The sequence below is a fragment of the Rattus norvegicus genome, chromosome 17 (assembly GCF_036323735.1).
Source record: "Rattus norvegicus strain BN/NHsdMcwi chromosome 17, GRCr8, whole genome shotgun sequence".
In the NCBI taxonomy this organism is placed as follows: domain Eukaryota; kingdom Metazoa; phylum Chordata; class Mammalia; order Rodentia; family Muridae; genus Rattus; species Rattus norvegicus.
This window is the reverse complement of record NC_086035.1, coordinates 4,909,760-4,928,486: the sequence shown is the minus strand read 5'-3', so window position 1 is coordinate 4,928,486 and position 18,727 is coordinate 4,909,760. Positions and strand designations below refer to the sequence as shown.

The 18,727-nt window shown below is 49.3% G+C and overlaps 1 protein-coding gene across 1 annotated transcript; it reads right to left on the bottom strand.

The window, feature by feature from the left end:
• Positions 1-5,008: 5,008 nt before the first annotated feature.
• Isca1 (iron-sulfur cluster assembly 1) lies at positions 5,009-17,671 on the bottom strand. The gene is made up of 4 exons (NM_181626.3): positions 17,533-17,671; positions 11,896-11,949; positions 8,543-8,648; positions 5,009-6,563 (listed from the first exon to the last, which is right to left on the bottom strand). The coding sequence occupies exons 1-4, from the start codon at positions 17,611-17,613 to the stop codon at positions 6,415-6,417; spliced, it is 390 nt and encodes a 129-aa protein (NP_853657.1). The 5' UTR covers positions 17,614-17,671; the 3' UTR covers positions 5,009-6,414.
• Between the last annotated feature and the right edge of the window lie 1,056 nt (positions 17,672-18,727).

The following is an 18,727-nucleotide window of genomic DNA, read 5'->3' as shown; positions in this document are numbered from 1 at the left end:
TCCTTCAGGCTCCTATCTTGAGCTCCGGCTGGTTTTGGTTAGTTTTCTATCACAGCAAAGGAGATGCTGCTAACTGGGACACCAAGACAGAAGGATCAAGTTTTATCGTCTGCACGGTGAGATCCAGTTTTCTGGCAGCACGTGGCAACCGATGCCACCTTTTCTGTAATGTCTGGTTTTTTGTTTTTGGTTTTTTTTTTCATCTTTGTCAAAAAAATCCATGTAGCTGTGGTTGTGTGGATTTATGTCTGGGTTGCCGGTTCTTTCCCGCTGATCTGTGTAGGCTTTCCTGCCTGTGCGCTGCTGTTTTTATGACAGCTCTGTAGTGTAACTTGAAATCAGTTATGGTGCTATCCCTGTACTCTCTCCTCAGGATTTCTATGCTGTTGGGACTTTGTTCCTCAATATTTATTTTAAGAGTGTTTTTCCATCCCACGAAGGACAGTCCTGGAGTTTCAACTGGGAGGGTGTGGCCGTTTGAATAGATAGGACCACCACAGACTTATGTTTGAATGCATGCCCTATAGCGAGTGGCACTAATAGGTGGTGTGGCCTGTTTGAGGAAGTGTGTCACTGTGGGAGTGGGCTTTGGGGTCTCTATGCTCAAGCCCCACCTGGTGTGGATGCCTGTCCCCTCCTGGCTGCTTTCAGAGAAGAGTCTCTTCCTGCTGCCTTTGGATCAAGATGTAAAACTCTCGGCTCCTCCAGCACCACACCTGTCTGTACACTGCCATGCTCCTGTCATGATGATAATGGACTGAACCTCTGAACCTGTAAGTCAGCCCTAATTAAATGTTGGCCTTTGTAAGAGTTGCCTTGGTCATGGTGTCTCTTCACAGCAATGAATCCCAAACTAAGACAGAATACACAGGAGTTTTAGACCACTTTGTATAGGATGGCCGTTTTCTTGATATTGACTCTTCTTGCCCATAAGCATGGGAAATCTTTCCATCTGTGATGGTTTATATAGGCTTGGCCCAGGGTGTGGCACTATTAGGGAGGTGTGGCCTTGTAGGAGTAGGTGTGTCACTGTGGGTCTGGGCTTTAAGACCCTTATCCTAGCTGCCTGGAAGTCAGTCTTCTGCTAGCAGCCTTCAGATGAAGATGTAGAACTCTCAGCTCCTCCTGCACCATGCCTGCCTGGATGCTGCCATGTTCCCGCCTTGGTGATAATGGACTGAACCTCTGAACCTGTAAGCCAGCCCCAATGAATTATTGTCCTTTAGAAGACTTGCCTTGGCCACGGTGTCTGTTCACAGCAGTAAAACCCTAAATAAGACATCATCTTTCATTGTCTTCTAGATTTTTTTCTTCAGTATTAATGTTTTTATTGTTAGAAGTCTTTCCTTTCCCCAGTTCGGTTTATTCCAAGACGCATATTTTGTGGTCATTATGAATGAGATTGTTTTCTTGATTTTCTTTGCTATGTTTGACAGGAGTGGAAAAAGCTGAGCCTTGTCACATTCCCAAGCCACCAGTCTAGAAACTGGACTTCAATACTAATGACACGAATGTCCCAGGAAAATCCTGACTTTGTGGAGAACTTCTGGGAAGTAGATTATCGGAGTGTATGCACATATGACTGTGTGTGCATGCCTGCGTGTATGTGCTTGCCCCATGAACTGTTTCAAAGATGCGCTGATAAACTTCCTGTACCTTTTGCCTTCCCTTAGCGCTATGCTCAGCGGGTAACTTTAGAGTTCAAAAAGTCCTTTAAAACGCCAGTCACATTTTCCTAAAAGCGAAATTTCCAACACACGTGCACGATCACACAGCTTTACCAAGCACTGGAAGCTAGTTCTGAAATTAACCTTGACAGCCCCCCAGGCACTTGAGAAGTTACTGTTTCAGTTCCATGAGCGGTGGATCTCACAGCTTCGAATTACCGTGAGCTTGGGACAGATGAGGTCAGGACAGTTTCTAAGTGCGCCCACTCACAGTCTCGCTGGCTCAGATGCAGAACACGATCCTTTCCTCTCCTGTGCCCATGATCAAGGACCTAAAATACAAATGTCACCATCTGCAGTGATTTGGATGAGATTGGCTCCCACAGGCTCATAGTTTGGCGCGCTTAGTTCCCCAGCTGAGGACTGTCAGGGAAGGATTAGGAGGTGTGGCCCTGGAGGAGGTGTGGCCCTGGAGGAGGTGTGGCCTTGGAGGTGTGGCTTTGCTGGAGGAGGTGTGGCTTTGCTGGAGGAGGTGTGTCACTGGGGAGTGGGCCTTAGTGTTTCAAAAGTCACACCTAGCCCAGGCTCTCCCTCTCTCGGCCTATGAATTGCTTATGTAGCTCTTGGCTGCTCCTCCAGCACCATGTCTGCCTGCCTGCTGCCATGATGATGATGGACTAGCCCCCTGAAGCAGTGACTGGCATATGACATCATCAGATTTGCATACAGTGTGTTTCTCACCAATCCTATAAAACAGGTGTAAAACTGGACCAACTGACCTATGCCGAGTATCGCTCCCTATTTCCTCCGCACCAGAACTCTACCTCCTGTTCTCAAAAGCACATGTTTCTGTGGAAATACAAAGACATAGTTCACTTCTGGCACCCGGCACCGCTAGGTGAGGTGCAGTGGGGAAGGCTGTTAGGTGCAGTGGGGAAGGCTGTGAGCTGTATCAGCAGCCACTTCTCGTGGAGAATTCGGTGTATTCCTCAGCACCGTGGGGCTAAGTATCTGTGCTGGCAGGCAGAGACCAAACCTCAAAAAGTCACAGGCAAGGGCAAGATGATAGCCCAAGATAGGGCCCTCTGAGATTCTGACATTTGGCAGACAGAGAGTGTACGACATTGCTGTCACAAACCTCCCCAAGCCAGGTGTTTTTTTTTTAAAAAAGCAATAAAAATCTAGTCTGCACGTGTCTGGAAGGGAGACAAGACAAGGGTATAAGCCCATGTTCGCCCCAAAAACTGCCAGGAAGGTCTTTCCGCATGCTTCTCGTAGCCTCTGCTATCAAGCCCTGGCATTCTGGGATATTGGCTCATAACCCCAACATGTCTGTGTAGGCACAGGGTTGTGACCCTGTTCCCTGTGTGTTCTCTTCTGAGAAGACCAGTTGAGGTTAAGGGTGGATGGACACATTCATCTCCAGACCACTGTGCCCAAGGATATGTTTGTGCTGATTCCGGGCCAAGCTCGTCTCTGGTCCAGGTCACTGCTGCCCTGGGGTCTAATGGCACTCACAGCTCAGTCTAGCCTCACAGACCTGTTTCCTGACCACTCACATGAGAACACGGCAAGAAAGGCTATTTTTGAGGTATTTCCTGCTGAATCAATCCTAGGAAGTTCTGGTTATGTTAGGGACTCCCCCAACCTTGTGGGTTTTCTTCCAATCCGCTGCTCCCCTTTCCTGTTTGAGGAAGAAAAGCCATTCTTGTAGTGCAGGGAGGGGGGCCTGGGGGATGTTCCAGAGCAAAGCAGCACAGCAGGCTGGCCTTCTGAAATGCACAAAGGAGTATTTTTAACCACAGTGACCTGGCCCATTCACAGCTTCCTGATTGGGACAGTGAGTTTTTAAACTGAGGTCCTATGATGCAAGAGATTTGCCAACTGTGTGAGGGTATGTGCACATTTGATAGCCTAGTCCAAGTGTCACTTAAGGGTGACAAGAAAGTGACGTGTTCAGGACACCAGGGTTTGTGAGGATATGTGAGTCTTCCCGGTTAGGGCTGAGGCGTGAACGGCAGGATTGTTAGGAATGCTGGCTGAGCCCTTCAGACTGTGGAAAAAGGACACTGACACGGTTGTTGGCTTTCTATCTCCAATGTTTTAACATTGGCCGAGAGAAGAACCCCCAGCCTAAACCCCCAGTAGGTATGGCTGTGTGCAAATGAACGGAGACTCACGCTGGCCTCTGTTCCTCCAGGGTTCTGCTGCCTTCCTGCCCTTTTCCAGCCCACTCTGTGCACGCGTGGGGTTGATGCTTCCAGATGCTGTTTTCTTTCACTATGTGTTTTTTTTTTTTTTCTTTTTTTCAGAGCTGGGGACCGAACCCAGGGCCTAGCACTTGCTAGGCAAGCGCTCTACCACTGAGCTAAATCCCCAACCCCTCCACTGTATGTGTTTTTAAGGCAGGGTCTTGTTGTCCGCCTCCAGTCCCCTCCCGAGTCTGCTCTTGAATGTTCAGCTATGCAGGTAGGCATAGTCAAATGTAGCTGTGTTCTGAGGACTCCCTTGCACAGCCCAGTCTGTCACGCTGCCTTTCCTGAGCCTGTCTTCTCAGGGTTAGCTTTCCTTTATATCTGCTCTTTCTCTGTTGTAGTCCTGGAACTCGCTGTGTGTAGACCAGGCTGGCCTCCTGGGTGCTGGGGTTAAAGGAGCGTGCCACCGCCGTACTTTTAAACCAACTGGTGTTATTTGCTCTCTACTCTTTTCCTCTACATTCCATGTCTTTGAAAAGCTCAGAGGACAGAACCTCCAAGCTACCTTCCATCTGCCTCCCACCCCTAGAGGTCACCATACAGTATATGCTGCAGCTATGCAGAGCACAAGGCCTGTAGCCTGACCTGGTCACATATAATTAGATATTTCGCTCATGTCATACTTTAGATTCTTGTGTGGAAAGGATGCTTAGAGCTCCCCTCCTCACAATACACACACAGCACCACGCCCTTTACTGTAGTGGGACTCACAGGTCAGCTCAGGGGTGAGGTCAGGGCAGCCTCACTGGATCTGAGCTGCTAAGACCCTTCTAGAAGGAAGAGAAGCTGACGCTTGGACAACAAAGGGAAAGGCATTCTGAGTGGGCATGGTATTCTCTCCTGTGGATGTCTGGGGGCTTCTGTGTAGGCTGGAGGGATGGTGTGGTGGGTACCACAGTGTCAGCAGGAAGGGATGCATGTGTGGTGGTGTATATGCGTTACCACAAACAGGCGGCAAAGCAAGACTGCACCATCTCTAGTGCACGCTTAGGCTTCTGAGACAGCAAAAAAAAAAAAAAAAAAAGGATTTTCGTGGCTTTAGTGGGTGATTACCCAAACCCTCTTCCCCAACAAGAAAAGGCACTGTTAGGATCATAAAGAGGCGTGGTTTTAATTGATAACAATCTTCTTCATACAATATTGCACAAATTAAGGATGTATCAACAATTCTATTTATGATACAGACTCATCAACATTCATATAAAACTATGAGTTGGTACAATTTGGTGGCAGATACTTTAGTAAATAGCACAGATATTAAACTCGGCTACGTGAGACTCAGCCTCCACAGAAGAATTCACAGGTCACTAAGATGTCCGACCCAAGTCCATCAAGACCACTTAAAGAGAAACTTGGGATCCAGGTCAGGTGTGGTAGCACATGCCTCTGAACGTGGAAGCAGGAGGATTGTTGTGGGTTCAAGGCTGGCCTGTAGTATACAGCAAAACCATGGCTCAAAAAACTGGTGATGACCACATTAAAGAAACTTAGAAGCTTCCTCTGGGAAGCAGGGAGCATCTGCACCCTGGCAACTGTAAGTGTGTGCATGTTCTGCCCCCCAGGTGCCGTGCTGAGAGGGACCCCTCTGCTGCAGATCTTCTGAAGGAAGACACTACTGGTTCAAAGCTCTAAACAGGATGGCCATTCAGACAAAAGGGTTTACACAAGGCTTCCATTCAAGAGAAAACTAATGCAGTCTCTAAACTGGTAAGAGCACTGGCCAGGCAGGATGTCTCCTCACCGAGTGTCTCAGACAGCACTGTCTGCTGTGACCTGTGAGGAGGGCTGGGCAGAAGCTCTGAGAACCACGCTCTCAGCAGGTCTACCTGGCTGCTCATCACAAGCGCTTCTAACTGAAAGGTCTAAGCAAACCGCATGAAGCACGCCCCAGAGGACAGACTGACACCAGGCCCGTGATCCCTACCTCCTGAGACTGGCACTCAGAGCTGAGCTTGCTGGAGGCTGGCAAATGAGGTATCTGACAACAGGCACGTGGTAAAGATGCAACGGGCCACGCCACAGGTGAGGGAAACCAGGTCCCCTCACCGCTCCCACAGCTGCTGCTCCCACAGCTGCCCTGCCTGAGGTGAGACAGGGCCAGGAGACAGTCTCAAGCCATTCTGTGACCCAGGTGCACACCCGTTATCCCATTCCTCAATTCCCAGCAAAGCAATGGTCACGAAGCTGGTTCTAGCACAGAGCAGGCTACAGCGTAAGGGCAGGGTAGGAGTTTTCTGTACAGGACAGAGGACTCAACAGTTTCTCAGTTTGTGTCCTCCAGAGAACAGACACCATGTTCTCTCCATTTGTGTCTTACAGAGAACAGACACCATGTTTTTGGAACTCTAACACGCTGGCTTGATTTTCAATGCTTCACTTTATTCTCAACCACGAGGCAGCCACACACTAACTTCCGACACGGGACATCACATGATTTCTTCGGTGTGCTCCAAGGCAGACCCAGCTCTCCTGGAGTTTGCAGTCCTCAGCTTTCAGACGTTAAAGCTTTCACCGCAGCCACAGGTTCCCTTGATGTTGGGGTTGTTGAACACAAACTCACTGGACAGTTTGTCTTCCACATAGTCCATCTCTGTGCCTAACAGGGTTAGCTGGGCTTTCTTCTCGATGAACACTCGGACTCCTTGGGGAAAAGGAAACGTGTCACAAAGCACACAGTGTGCAGAACGTGCAGATGACAGCCCAGTGAGCTTCTAGTGGGCACTGTCAGCCATCCTACAGCTGACAAGTGAGTGACCCAGGACTTCCTTTCAGGGGGAAGTACACAGCTTCCTGCTAGCCCAGTCTGCATCCAACCAATTCTATATATAACAGGAAAGACCCTTTGATATGTGGCAATTACACAGTACTTCTGCAAATCTAGGGTTTACTTTTCACTGTAGTTTATTTTTTCTTCTTTGCTGTAGGAAAATGTGTAATTCTATTAGCTTCTCAATGACAGCATCAGGAGAACTCTGTGCCTGACACCATCAGCTAAACGTACCCACAGTCCTGTTGCTTCATGGGGTATTTCTAACCAGATCACACAAACCAAGACCAAACAACAAGTCATGGACTTCAGAGCTCCAATTTGCTGATGGCCTCACACTTACATGAACACACAGTGTCTTCCTCTGTAGGGCGAGCGAGGCTTAGGTTTGAACTGATGGCATTCTTAGCCTTTCATGGGGAATAGTGTTTGCAATGCCTGTGCCACAGAATAGGCATTGGAACAAAAGTTAGAGATGGTTGTGAGCCCCCAGGTGAGTGCTGGGAACTGAACCTAGGTGCTCTGGAAGAGCTGGGAGCATCTTCCCAGCCCCAATATTTTATAATGTACAAAAGGTCTTTATTGATCAACTTCAGTTAAATATGAAAGTCAGGAATACAACCCCTGCTTGTCTAACACAAAAAGGGCTGCGAGCTACTGTCAGCACGGCTCACAGCACAGACCTGACCACGAAGCCCTCGGCTCTCCCCTTCTCCAAGGTGTATCGTTCTTTCCTGTGTTTTATACAAGACCTTGCTAGCCCAGGCTGGCCTGACCTTATCTTGAACCCCAAATGTACAATCCCCATCACCAATAGTAGCTGCATTAAACCAACACACCACACCTCATTCTTCAGTAGGTTTTGCAAGATCATGGGGGCCGGTGTCAAATGTAACTGATGAATGTAGCCCCCTCAAGAGCAGAGCTGTGGCAGGAGCAGGTGCTGCTCTGCAGAGGACCAAGTTCGGTCCCCAGCACTCACCTCAGCACCTCATAACCACCTGTCATTCCAGCTCCAGGGGACCAGCCACCTCTTGCTTCCCCAGGGTCAGGAATCTGCACTAACACACACACACACTTCACAATACATGTGAAACTTTTCAATAGAAATGGCTGGATGGGTCACTTTGTTCTGTGGTTTTAAAATCTGTGAGGTTCAGGGGTAACGGGAGCCTGCCTTGAAAGCCTGACTGAGTTGACATCCAGAACCCACTTTGAAGGAGAAAAATAACTCCCAAAGGTTGTCCCCTGACTTCACAAGCTAATATGACAGTGGTGAGGCTGAACCTGATGACAACTACACTTCTAGCATCAGCAGCTGTGGAAGGACAGCCAAGAGCTCAAGCCTGGGCTATGTAGCAAAGGTACAGTCCCAACAAAACAAAAACTGGGACCAAAATCCACCAAGGCCTCTCCTAGTGATGACCGTTTAGAGCAGGGACAAATCCAACCTCTCCACAGATGCCTCTGGACCTTGAGCCTCTCCTTGCACCAGGCTCAATGGAACCCAAGAAAAAGTCACCTCTCAGTGCAGTGGCTGCACATAGATAATATCCAAGGAAAGCCTGTCTGCCCAGACCAGGCAGGACGTGAGCACCACTCACGACTCCTACCTCAGACAGCGGTCCTTACATCTGCTCTAACAAGAAAAGTCTTCACCAAACAACGTGCCCAGAAAGCATCAGAGAAACAGAACAGTTCACTGCTTACCAGAGCCAAGCGTGGGGGTGCACACCTCTATTTCATCACTGGGGGAGAGCAACAACTAAGGTTTTTCTCACGCCTGGCCACATAAGGAGTTCAGGGCTAGCCTAGGCTACAAAAGAACCTGTCTCAAGAAGATAAGAGCTCACCGTCTTGAATAACTTCTTCATCAGCATCTCCTTTTGTCTTTGTATACTCCAGGCTGTAAGAGAGGCCGTTACAGCCCCTGGTCCGCACACCCACTTTCAGACCCACCTGAAAAGAATTGAGAACATAACTCCGTGTTAGCAGGACAGGGTAAAGGGGCCACAGTCAAGTGTGCGGACTCACACCTTCAACCCCAGCACTTGCTCAGGAGGCTGAGGGATGAGGAAGGACTGTGGCAAGCTAGAGGCCAAAGAACAAGACAAAGTCTAACAAGGGCTACGTTAGGTCAGAAAAGGGCTGACAGGGCCAGCTCAAGAAACCTAAGGGAGATCTCCAGAATACAAACAAACACACACCAAATTTAAAGGAAAAAGCAATTTGGATGTTTATTCCCATTGCTCCTTTTCTCTTAAACTCAGTGGTATTTATTTATATATACAAATTTCTGGTTGCACAACGGCCCGCAAGAACAAATGTAGTGGACACAAGCATTTAGGACAACACAAGAAGAAGCTCAGTCACCTGTCCAGAAGGCAGCTTTCCAGTTCTTTCTGGTCCTGGTTGCACTTGCATCTGGATTGTTCCTATTACAGCACACTGAGCATTTTTTGACAGTGTTGGCTTTCTGACCATAACTTGGAGTAATGTGAGCACAGTGAACACTAGCTGCTTGTCTTACAGTTCAGGCTGGTCTCAAACTCACCATCTACCTGATTCACCCTTCAAAGTGCTGGAACCATGGGTGTCCTGTCTTTTCTTTCTTTTGCCTTTTTTGTTTGTTTTGAATACGGGGTCAGAAAAATGGTATCAACTTGTTATGTAGCCAAGCCTGTTCTGGTGCAGAACTCAGGTCCTGCTTGCTTCTACCTCTCAAAGGTTTGTGTGTGCCGCACAGCTGGCTTTCTTCTTCTGGGACCGGGTCTCCTATGTAGTCCTGGAACTCACTCTGTAGACAACCCAGCTGCCTCTGCCTCCCGAAAGCTGGAGTTAAAGGTGTGTGCTCAGTTTGTCTTTAAAACCTGGGCTTCCTCTAAGAGGTTCTGCTCCCCTCTTTTCTGTGAGGTGTTCTCTGGAAGCTCATCTTGTCGCCTGGCAACCATCCTGCCTTTCTAGGAGCCTCCTTTCTAGGGCAGTTTGGTAAAACATTCCAAAATACCAGGAAGCCAAAGACCTTAGTAGTGTGTGTGTGCCTGCGTGAGTAGGGTAGGGTAGCGTGAGGGGGAGCTGAAGGAGATGCCATGGAAGATGCTGCTTACTGGCTTGCTTAGCTCATCACGGCTTGCTTGACCTCTTTCTTCCTTTTTTAGAGGAATTATTTAATGTATGTGAGTACACAGTCGCTGTCTTCAGACACAGCAGAAGAGGGCATCAGATCTTGTTACAGAGGGTTGTGAGCCACCATGTGGTTGCTGGGATTTGAACTCAGGATCTCTGGAAGAGCAGCCAGTGCTCTTAACCACTGAGCCATCTCTCTAGTCCCTAGCCTGCTTTCTTTTAGTACCTAGGACCACCAACCTGGGACTGAAACCATCCACAATAGCCCTCTCCCCCAACCCTCACCCCTACAGCTCAGTGTTATGGACGCATTTTCTCAACTGAGTTCCTACCTCTCAGATGACGCCAGCTTGTGTCAAGTTGATATGAAACTGCCCGGCACAAGACATTGATGTGAGTTTCTAACGATATCTACCTGTGCTCTTAGTATTGGTGCCAGCCTTTTCTTTTAAGCAGTCAATCGCTACTTCCCTACAGGGAATTCTGACTCTGTGGGACTTTGTAAGGTGTGCTTGCTTCACGAGCTCCATCACAGAGGGGAATTTTACCCTTGCAAAGCTTAGAATGAGGACTTCTTTACTCTAAACGGGAATAAGCTGCCTGGATGAATTTCTGGAGCACGGGTACTAAGCACGTTTTACCTTCTATCTCTGTACACAGAAGTCATTACATGAGGCGTGGACATTGGAGTGGGCAAAGACTGGGTGAGGGGCACACAGCAGCAGTGTTGGCCTCTGAAGTCCTGTGTTCACTCCCAGAAACACACAAAGCAGACAGAGTTCCTCCTCAGAATTTGAAAATACAGTTTTTTTTTTTTTTTTTTGGTTCTTTTTTTCGGAGCTGGGGACCGAACCCAGGGCCTTGCGCTTCCTAGGTAAGCGCTCTACCACTGAGCTAAACCCAGCCCCGAAAATACAGTTTTAAGCCAGGCTTAGCAGCTCACACCTGCAGCCCCTGCACTTGGGAAGAAGAGATAGGTGGATCTCCATGGGTGCAAAGGCAGCCCCATTTACATAGAATTCCCATCCAGGAAGGCTCAGGTAATGGGAGTTTTGGAAAATGAGTTGTTAATGCTATAAATCACACATTTTTGCACCACCAAGAATAAATATACCTTAAAAATCTACACAGTTAATTTCATGGAATTTTTTTGGGGGGGTTGTTGGTCAATTAATGCACCAGAAAGTTCAGACAGAGTCAGAGCACTGACAATTAACAACTGTCAGCATTTATCACTTATAGGATGGAGCTGCTAGCAGTTAAACTGTTCAAGAGCATCCAGAAAACATCCTCAGGCCTAACAAATGACTACCACAGGCCAAAGCTCAAAGCAATTCTCAGACCAATTCAACTACCCTGCATGTGGGGACGGATCCTCTGTGGACACTAAGTCATGTCTCCAGGTCTAGAACACTGGGCCTGGCCTCGACTCACCAACAGCTTCTAAATGATGTCGGTGGCAGACACGAAAACCCAGATACCCTCATACAGAAGGTTAGTTGAACAAATCAAACTTCTCAGGAATATGTGCTGCCATGAAGGAGGGAGACCTGTACATAAGGACCTGGAAGATCTTCAGGCTGAATTATCAGAGTAAAACTAGTGTAACCATAGCACATACCGCACAGCCTTGTCTGCAGAAGCAAGAGAAACCCTCAGAACAACAAGCGAGGAGCAGGCCAGTGGCTCCCTGGGGAGGGTTTTGGTAGTTACAACTTAGGAAGAGAGGTAGTGCTGATCGCCTGCAGCAGGCAGAGGCCAGGGACACTTGAGAACACCCTCAGCCAGCCCAAAGCACATAGGTGGCCAGCGGGGAGTGCCCAGCCCCAGGGAGCACAGACAAGCTCGGGCCTAGAGGAGCTGCTTTCCTTTCTATGGAAACTTCAAGAGTTTGGGTTCAGCTCCCTGTAGACAGCACTTGCCTGGCATGAGGAGGCGGGGGGGGGGGGGGGGGGGGGGGGCTGAATCCTTGCTAAGTTAAAAACTACAAAACCAAACACCTCAATCAATGAAAACATACATACTTGCAACAAAATAAATACATTTGTCGCCAGAACAGAACTCTAGCATGCTTACTTACATGCTCAGGCTTGTCTTTAAGAAGTTGTTTTATCTTGTTCACAGCAGAGGGGGTCTGAAAAAAGAAAGAGTTTATTAAACTCACCTTCTGGCCAGGCCCTCACTAGCAGCAGCCTGTGATTAAGCTCTTGTGTTGTGGTCTTGCCAGAGGACCTGTGGATTTAGTCCAGCACAGGAGCCACAGCAAAACCACACCCCTCCTGTGCTGTCCACCCTGACAGAACCCACTCTTCCTGGGAAGATCTTATTCGTGTATCTGCTGCATGCTCTGAAACAAGCACACTGCCAGATGGAGATGGTCAGGAACAGCCAACCAATGGAGTTTTCCCTGTGGGCTCAGTCCCCTCCAGTTCATCTGAATGCATGGCCAGAGGGCTGCTTCTGGGCTCAGACTTCCAGAGTGGGTCAACACATACTTGGGTATCCGGGTGGGCCGCCACTGTACTACTAGACAGGCCTAACTAAATCCATGGCTGTTTCTTAGAGTGCAGTTCACCCTAACCTATGGTCTTCAGCAGAGAAAACTGTCTGGATGTACAGTTTTCAGATCAGTGCCACCAGTCTCATAGTCTGACCTGTTAAACTCCTGGACTCCTCACTGGGTTCGCCCAAGTGTAGATTTTTTTCTAGTGTCTAGCTTCCTACTGGGGCAATGGGTGGTCCTTTCCTGAGGATTCCTGTGAGACTAAATACTGAAGTGCAGGCAAGGCAGCCCAGGCAGGTAACACTCTGGAATCCAGGAGAGCACCAGGTACAGTGTACACTGCGGAGGTGAGAGGAATCAGGAGGAGGATTGACATCCTTGCTGCTCCGTGTGTATTAGTTATCCCAGCACTGAGGGCAGACCAGGGGCGTAGCCCTAGCCAGACTCTGTCTTAGCAGAAGCTTAGGCAGATGGTGATGTACAATGTCAGAACCAAATCAAGAGTCATGGAATCAACAGAGAAACAAGAGGAATGGCGATACCGTGTGCCACAGCCTGGTAAGGCTGCGCAGTTGGGAATGTGTGGCTGTGCAGTCCTGAGGACCCAGTCCAAGCTCCATGAAACAAAACGACCACTGAGCCGGCCTGCTGGGGAGTTCCAGGCTAGCAAGAGGTCTGCCCTCACATAAAAAGGTGGAAAGCCCCTGAGGAATGAATGATGCTGGAGATGTCCTCCAGCCTCCACACGTATGCACACATGTACACATGCACCAGCAACCCCTTTACATATCTACCCCCATGTTGAAAGCACCGTGATGCGTGTAGAGTAAGTGGCTGCTGTCTAGCACTATTCTACGCTGTTATGTATGATATATATGTACTTCTTCTTGTGTAGCGCTGGGGAAAAAAATCGGTGCCAGGAAGTCAGTCAAGGCCTGAGTTACAGTGCTGCCGACCAGAGAGGCTCACGGGTACTGCACGAAGGGCAGAAGAAAGGAATGGTGACCTCAAAAAGTTAACAAAAACATTCGTTAAAACTCAACTTTAGTCTCAGCACTGGGGAGGCCGAGACCTGGTCTACAGATTGCTCTTCTCAGGAAAAGCCAAGGGGTGCAGAAGGTCACCATGAACAACAACCAGGGCACTGCTACCTGGTGATGTCACACGTCCCCAGAGTAGACCAATGTTCCATTTCACAGTTGAAGTGGTTGCTCTACAATATGACCTCAGAAAAGAAGTAACTTTTAAATTCTAATGGATCTTAAAATTACCTAAACTTAATTCAAAAAGAAAAAGATTTTAGTGAAAATATAAGGGTTGTCAAGAAAACGAGAACATTGTAACTGCTTATTTGTTGCCCTTCCAAGTGACCGCCAACAAGCACCTCCTTTCCTGTCTTCCAGTTGTACATTTTCATGGCACCTTTCCTACCAAGGTGCTGAGGAGACATCTGTCCTCCATCAACAGAACAGAGCTTCGGAAAGCAGTCTGCGGGGGAGGCTGCTGCAGCTTAAAGCATGGCCACTCTTGCAGGGGACCCATGTGGTGGCTCACCACCATCTGTAACGTCAGAGAATCCAATGGCCTCTTCTAAGCCCTCGGGGTGGGGGCATCAGGCACTCATGGTACATACACATATACACACAAGCAAGAGCCTCACAGACATAAGACAAATAGTCCAGACCAGAAGGCCTGGAAGGAACAGCTTAGGGAAACCTTGTTGGAGCTGGACTCTGCTGTCGAGCCTGGGTAGAACGCACAGGCAAGAAGAGAACATGAAACCCCCTACACAGGGGCTTTCTCATTCACTGGGAGGATGAGTTTTATCTCCATAAAATTCTCTAAGTTGCCTACTTTGGTGTTTTCTTCTTTTCTAAGGCTCAGAAAACATTTCAACAGTGGCTGCCTGTAATTCTGGCTATTGGGAAGCCGAGGCAGGAGGATCTCGAGCAAAAGCAAACGATGCAGACCCTGCACACTGACATGGACTGGTAGTATTCACCTCTCGTACACAGGCAAAGGCACACAAGGAAAAGCAACACTACCAGAGCCCGAACGCCCGCAAGCTGCTGCTGAGTGACCAAACCCCATCTTAACTTTGGCCTGCTTCTCCCTGAGGAGCTGATACTAAGGAGCTCTTAACTAAGAGGGAGTGACAGCTTAAATTAGAAATAGAGGGCTGCTCTATTTCTGCCTTGTTTGGGTATATGTATCCCAGGCTGGTCTCAACACTTGACCCTTATGCCTCTGTGAACTGCCACTGGTCAGCCAAGGGACTGTTCTGATTAGTCAAAAGAACTGAACGGGTTGAACGGGGCTCCGGATGGGTCTGCCCTTTCTGTTCAAGGTATAGAGATGGACTTTGTACTAGAAAGAAGTTAACTACCCCCTTGACTTCAGGTCTATGTGCATACCCTGGCAATGGGGAGGTCTTCCCTGAACCCCACTGCAAGTCTGGCAGCTTTCTACTATGTCTGTGTTCTCAGACCAACTCAACCTGAGCCATAAAAGAAATTTACCATCAAGGGCTCAGAATTCAGATTACTGAAATCCTGTAAAATCTAGTAATGCCTTTTAATCAGCTCCTGTGTAAACTACCATAGGAACATGGCTGCTCAAAGTGAGAACATAGTGAAGATGTTTTAAAAAATTACCGAAGGGCTGCTGAGGTAGTCTGTCAAGTAAAGGAACTTGGGGACAGGCTTGAGGACCAGAGTCTAATCCCTGGCTCCACATGACGGAAGGAGAGAAGTGACACCCAGAGTTGTCCTCTGAGTATGCATGACCACACATACACAATAAGTAAATGCAATCTAAAATATTAAAAATACAAACCAAACAATTATTCCAAGGCTGCTTTTGTTGTCAGAAGGCTGGGAAGTGCACTTCCGAAGAGAACGTTTGAGAACTGCTTCACATGGCCTGGTGCTGGGTCAGTAGGGTAGCTAGCCCTGGCCCTGCCTGCTTCCACCCCAGCCCTGGGATTGCAAGTATGCACCACGCCCATCCCCCAACTCTAGCTTCTTTTTTTATCTGGGAACTGGAGAGGAAACTCAGGCCCTGAGCTTCACAGCTCATTCTCCAGAGTGCTCAGTCCCCTCCTCCACACAGGCCCCTCCCCCAGCCGGTGTTCGTTATAGCTCATGCTTTTAATCTCACAACTCTGTGGTTAGGGCGGAATTAAATATTTGCAAGGGCTATTAAATTAAGGACCAAAGACCTCACAACTGTAAAACAAAACAAATCCCTCTTTACAATGAACACACAACACCTCACCAACAGGCTTTTTCCTCTCACACCAGAACTTAAGAGTAGCTGTTCTACCACTGGACTGGACTTCCCCCTCCACCCCCACCCCCGCTGTCCTCTGCAGGTTTTCCTGGTAACACCTTCTAAATCATACATTCACGTGTGCTAGTTGCTGGTCCTACGGTAGTGAAGTGACAGGCTCTTACAGACACCCTTGGCCCCGCTCTATCAGGCTGTGCTGGGAAGCTAAGTCCTCCAGAGTCTTCAGTGTACATACAGTGAACTAGCCCCTCAGCCCGTATCAGCATGGGTGCTAGCTAGGCCCCATCGCTCGCTCACAAGTTGAGCTTTGGGTAGCATGAGCTTCTTCTAGTCAGGAAATGGACGACCTCTGTCTTGTACAGTGGGAGAGATGAAGCTGCCTGTCAACCAGGGGGCAATTTTCACATTCTTCAGTCACACCTTACTCTGGTCCCTACAAGTTCAATTCTATTACCCCTGGATATATGGGGGTGGGAAGGAGCCCATTCTCCTTGGATGTGGTGAGCCAGAGTCATTCTCATCGTCAGCAGACCTTGCCAGTCTACACCACAGCCCATCAATTCTGTCCAGGACTGACACCAGCGAGCAGAGCTGGTGCTCATGTTTTATGTGGACACTTTTCCTGGCCATGGCTGACTTCTAGTAGCACTCTACAGCACTCTGCAGATGTTGCAGTACGTCAGACTCCCCGACTCGCCTGCCGACCTAACTCTTATCACTCTTGTTTGCTAGTTATCTCTCTCACACACACTTCAGGCTTCTGGCCACCTCGTTGCTTTTGCATTTGCCAGGTGCTGGGGTTCAAAATGTTTACCAGACGCCTGAAAATCAAGCATGAACCGTGACGCCTGCTAAGCGGCTACAGTGCTCTTCCCTATGTCCTATGAAAAACCAGGAAAAGGGGATTCTAGGACCAGGCTTCACACCACAGACTCTACAGCTGAGCCAGGCAGCACAGCAGAGGGTGGGAACTGAGACCTGCTATGACAATACATAACGAAACAGAGCCCAGGACTGTGCAAGTGAGATGTTATTCCCCGGAAGAATGGCCTATGGAGGATGGGACCCAGGCAACTCACTTATTTCTTGTCATGAAAAACAGCAGTTCTTGATAATGTATGCTAAGAGGTAGGAACCGGGAAGAAAGGGGCAGGTCAAAACCTCCCAAGTAACACTAACATGCCAAAATGGTGATTAAAAAAAACAACAAAAACCTAAGCCATCAAACAAACGACGACGACGACGACGACGACCACCACCACCACCACCACCACCACCACCACCTGTCCTGTACCTCGACTTTTCTGGGACCTACTATTTATTATTTGTATGTGGACTCTGCTCTATTCTGAGTAAGATGAACATAGCTGGAATTGTGCTTGCAAAATCCTAGAATCCATGGTATACCTGCGGAGACGAAAACTAGGCTTGCTCCACTGGGAAAAGCAACACAGAATAGAGTGTGAATATTGGGGCAAACTGAAGGGCAAAAAAATGACCTGTCATAAAAACAGATCCTCCCTCTTGGGCACGACTGCCTTCTATTTTGCTTCAACTAATTGCTGGCAAAAGCCCCTCTCAGGACTCTGGACGGAGCAGATAGATATTCCATGGTGGCGTCTGGACCGAATGTTTTCCCGGTCTCACGCTGTCTTGATTCTAAGCCTGCCTCCCTCCCGGGCTGACGCCTCCAAGGTGGTTGTGCGGGGCCACGGCGTTCCCTGAGTGACCTTTCTCCCGGAACGCCATGACCTCGGCGGTTGCCGCCGTCCTCCGCCCCGGCCGCCCGGCGGCAGCGCCCACAGCCCATTCGCTCCACCGAGCTCCGCGCGCGGCCCGCCGGGAGCCCCAGTCCGCTTCCAGGCTTGTTCTGCGACCAGGGGCCGCCGCCGCCACCTCCCCGCGGACGCCGAGGGGACTCACCAGCGTGAGCGCCGCCCGCGTGGGTTGCAGTTTTCTCTTGCTCACGGCCCGCACGGTGGCGCGGACCAACGACGCCGACATGTCCACGTCGCAGCGCCCGCAGCCTCGGGCTGGAGCGTGGGACCTCAGCTTCTCTCCATGGACACGGCGGGCACTTTGACGCCACAAGCTCCTGCGCAGGCGCCACAGGCCCCGCCCCCCGTCGCCCAGCCCGCTTCATCATTGGACAGTCCGGGTGAGTGACGGCCCCGGCCGATTGGTCGTCACCACTGACGAGGGACCAGAGGCGACCTGTGACCTTGCGGACTTCGGGGTCACTGTTCTACCGGAAGTGGAATGGCTCCTTCCGCACGGCGCACGTTTAACGACAGGCCCCCCGGAAGTGGGGACACCGTTGTGACACTGGAGCTCCTCTAACAGTAAAGCAAGCGGATAGACACCGTACGACAGGTTTCCAGGATTGAATTGTCACTCTTGTGTAGCAGTTTATGTCAAGAAACTGAGCACACACGTAGGTAGCTACCATCCTCGTAACAGACGATGATGGAAGCAACGGCATGGTGACTTTGTCTGAGCCTTAGAGTGCCCTGGACATTACGTTAGAACCAGTTCTTGATTCCCGATCCCGGGTCCCGTGCACCTTTAGTTAGCCCTTCCTGAAAGCCGCTGCGGTTTGATTAGCTGTTCGTGGCCGGGTGGATGGGCTCTTGTGATGACGTAAGAACAGGAGCTCCTTTATCTCGGAACAGCAGCTGGCCTGGTGCTGGAATTGGGAGGGCGTGGGGAATACTGAAGGAGTTCACTACCCCTGAACGCCCCCTTATGGTTCCAGGAAAGCTGAGGGAGGGAAATGGAACTGCAATTCAGGATTCGGCCTCAGGTATAGACTGAAAGAACAAGTGGTTTCTTTCCCTGTGCGATCTCACTGATCTGACTAAAAGGAGGCAGTTTCCCGTCCTAAGTGGGGGCTTTGCCATGCTGGAAGTCACAGAGCAAGATAGCTGTTCTATATCACTGCTGCATAGACCTGCCCAGGAGCAAAAAAAAAAATGTTCTGACCCCTTTTTCATAGCTTTACAAAGAGTGGGCACACCGTTACAACTCTATTTTTTAATGCCTGAACAGCGTGAACCCCTCTCATTGTTCTCTCTTCCAAGGATTTGGTTCCACTTGGGAAGACTTACCCCCCTTAAAA

What these genes read in the sequence shown, in the direction of transcription:
- Isca1 (NM_181626.3), bottom strand. Translation starts at nt 17,613, where the DNA reads ATGTCGGCGTCGTTGGTCCGCGCCACCGTGCGGGCCGTGAGCAAGAGA. An exon ending in TTAAAGACAAGCCTGAGCAT is followed by an intron (nt 8,649 to 11,895) that starts GTAAGTAAGCAT and finishes AATTCTTTTCAG; the next exon opens with GTGGGTCTGAAAGTGGGTGT. An exon ending in TGAAGAAGTTATTCAAGACG is followed by an intron (nt 6,564 to 8,542) that starts GTGAGCTCTTAT and finishes CTTTTCCCCAAG; the next exon opens with GAGTCCGAGTGTTCATCGAG.